Genomic DNA, 3,290 nt, shown 5'->3' with positions numbered 1-3,290 from the left:
TCTCTCTCTCTCTCTCTCTCTCTCTCTCTCTCTCTCTCTCTCTCTCTCTCTGTCTGTCTCTCTCTCTCTTTGATTTCTTTTCTTCCAAGAAATGTTCCAGTCTCCTAAGAAACCACATTTAAGTAGCTTCTATTTTATTTTCACTATCATAACATTGTTCACCATTTAAATTCAGTTTTGCGGGTTGTTGGCGGGTAGTCTCAAGTGGTTTGCTTCTTCTTTCCTATCAAATATCTATCATCCTGGTCGCTCCTACTTTTGTGTTTGTTACTCTCTTATCTCTAACTCTCGACACTTATATGACCTTATTGTGTTCTAAGTGCACTAAAACTCTTGCTAAAAATAGAATGAAAACTTCATCCCTTCCCTGTCGGTTGTCCAGGTGAGAATGTTTGCCCCGGAGGATAAAATCTACATGGGCAGCTACGCGCTGGAGGCGGCGGTCACTGTACTAGAGCGGTACAACACGTTCTTTGGAGTGCGCTACCCCCTGCGGAAACTAGGTGTGTATGTATTGTTGTGATGATAGAGAGAAGAAAGATATTTCAGATACGACACGTTCTTTGGAATATGTTACCCTCTACCCAAGTTAGGTGTGTATGTAATTGTTGTGATGACAGAGAGAAGAAAGATGGTAAAGATATGACACGTTCTTTGGAATATGTTACCCTCTACCCAAGTTAGGTGTGTATGTATTGTTGTGTTGATAGAGAAGAGAAAAAAGTTAAAAATACAACAGGTTTTTTTGGAGTGCGTTACCCTCTTCCCATAGAAGGTGTGTTTGTATTGTTGTGTTGATAAAGATTTGTAAATACATGTATTCTATGTGTTTTTACCTGTGTGTCCAGGCTTTAGAGAGTAGGTGGCTCGTGAGTTCTCAGGTGTGGTTCTCTCCTTCTGTCCTATCAACGGTCTATGGTCCTTATCTCTTCCTCTTCTTTTTGTTGTTTGTTTCTCTCAAATAAAACTTCTAGTCGTCAACACTTTTGTGACCTGTGTGTGTTGGAAATGCCATAAGATTTTTTCTTGAACTGAAACAAAACTCAACATCTATCGTCCATATATCTCCTCCCCCTTTCTTTTGCATGGTACACTTTAGTAGTAACGACCCTCATATTCGGCTCTTGTATGGGCTATTTGTGTTACAAGTGCTGTAAAACTTACTAAAACGGAAACAGATCTAGACAGCTATCATGTTTATCTCTCCTGCGTCATTTTTTTTGTATGTTACTCTAGTAGTTAATAATTATGTTGATGGGAGCAGAAAAACACCTACATTTAACCCTATCCATACATCGTGTTTTACTATCGTATCCATACAACGTGAGGAACTCTGTTCCACCACTTTCAAAGGGGAAATTTACTTGTTAAACTGATCCGTACCCTTTGTATAGCAGTCTGTCAAAATGATTTTTTGAGAAATACTGAAAGTTTCAAAGAGATCTTCATACTAGAAGTATTCTAAAATGTGAAGAATACAACCCTGGGGGTACAGAATGACCCCAGGGCGTACGGATAGGGTTTAAAAAATATCATCTCTAATAGTAACACCTTTAACCGTTGGCACTTGTATGATCTATATGTGTTGCAAATGCCGTAAAACTTTTACTGAAACTAATTCTAAACTCTCTGGCAACACCTCTAATCTACGACACTTATACGACCTGTTTATGTTGCAAGTAGTATAAAACTTTTATAGTACTAAAACTTCAAAGACTTTTGGGCCACTTTGTAGTGTATTATCTTATCTCTTACCTGCTCTACTCTGGCGTTGATCAGATGACAAGGACATGTGGTTACTTGAGGGAGACATTGCGCTGCCAAGAGCGAAATGCTCGCAGCTAAAGGGATTTGAAAACAACAACAACAACAAACATCTTATCTCTTTCCTCACAAGATCTGATCGCTATTCCGAACTTCTCGGCGGGCGCCATGGAGAACTGGGGCCTGGTCACTTTCCGCGACACATCGGTGCTCTACGACCCAAGCAAGGACACGGAGGGAGCCAAACAGTGGGTGGCTATTGTTGTGGCTCACGAGCTGGCTCATCAGGTGGGTGTGGCACAGCGAGAGTGCGGGTGTACTCACGGTAAAGTGTGTCGCGACACGGTGGAATCGCGTGCATGTCAATTTTTTTGGTGTATGGAGTTTTTGTTGTCATGTTAAAGTTAGTTCTTTTGTGTTGCAATGTCGTGAAATCAGGCGCTCGTCAAAATAATAAAACTGGGTGGTTGGGGGTTAAACTCTTACCAAACAAAAAATTAAAGATGAAAGCGCAGAAACTGACTTTTTCCCCGCAAATTTTTAATGAATTTTGCTTTTGTTAAAAAAGCTCAACACCTGTCATGTCCATTAAAAATCCAATTATTTTTGGATTTTACTTTAAAAAATATTATCAAAGGCACAAAAAATGTAAATTTGCAGTTATAAGGACACTCAAAGTTTGGCAGCCAAATCCTTGCTAATTTTACCTCTGATCTCCACCTGTCATGTTTCTTTCCTTGCTATTTTTCTTTGTATGTTACTGTCTTAGAAAACATCTAATCTTTGGCACTTGTATGACATATTTGTGTTGAAATTGCCGTGCGGGTGGTTGGCGGGTAGTCTGGTGTCGTTTGCTCCTTTCTTGTCAAACATCTATCGTCCTGATCTCTTCTCCTCCTTGTTTGTGTTTGTTACTCTCTTGTAACACCTCTAAGCTTTGGCACTTATATGACCGTACTCTGTTGCCATTAGTGCCGTTAGACTCTCATGAAAACTAAATGAAAGTACTGTAAATTTCTTCCCTTGAGACAAAAAAAGCTTCCTGGTTTTTGTATCATCTTTGTCCTATGTCTGTGTCTGGCAGTGGTTCGGAAACCTGGTCACCATGGAGTGGTGGGATGACCTGTGGCTTAACGAAGGTTTCGCCTCGTTTGTCGAGTACATCGGAGCTGACACGGTGGACAAGGAGTTCCGTATGGTGAGTCAAGCCAGATGCCATCCTTTCTCTCTCTGTCTTTTTGTCTCTTTTCAGGTTTCTCTCTGTCTCTCTCTCTCTCTTTGTCTCTCTCTCTCTCTCTCTCTCTCTCTTTCTCTTTCTCTCTTTCTCTCTCTCTCTCTTTGTCTCTCTGTTTCTGTCTCTGTCTCTCTCTCTGTCTCTCTCTCTGTCTCTGTCTGTCTCTCTCTCTCTCTCTCTTTCTCTCTCTCTCTGGAAAAGTGTGACTATTATTGTAACCATTTACTACAAACAGAAGTTTCTTTCTTTTTTCTTTTTATTGTACAATCTTATTTGACATTTTTCTTCCCCC

At 40.4% G+C, this 3,290-nt stretch overlaps 1 protein-coding gene across 1 annotated transcript in view; it reads left to right on the top strand.

Annotated features, from left to right (window-relative positions):
- LOC101861770 (endoplasmic reticulum aminopeptidase 1) overlaps positions 1–3,290 on the top strand; it is a gene marked incomplete in the record, with an annotated part of 33,178 nt that overhangs the window by 4,571 nt on the left and 25,317 nt on the right. Inside the window, 3 exon segments of the mRNA XM_013088932.2 lie at positions 383–503; positions 1,898–2,052; positions 2,849–2,962. Of these exon segments, the coding sequence (XP_012944386.1) occupies positions 383–503; positions 1,898–2,052; positions 2,849–2,962 (390 nt within the window).

The sequence above is a fragment of the Aplysia californica genome, unplaced genomic scaffold, assembly GCF_000002075.1.
Source record: "Aplysia californica isolate F4 #8 unplaced genomic scaffold, AplCal3.0 scaffold00837, whole genome shotgun sequence".
NCBI lineage: Eukaryota > Metazoa > Mollusca > Gastropoda > Aplysiida > Aplysiidae > Aplysia > Aplysia californica.
Note: the sequence above shows the minus strand (reverse complement) of the source record. Positions and strands in the feature narration are given on the sequence as shown.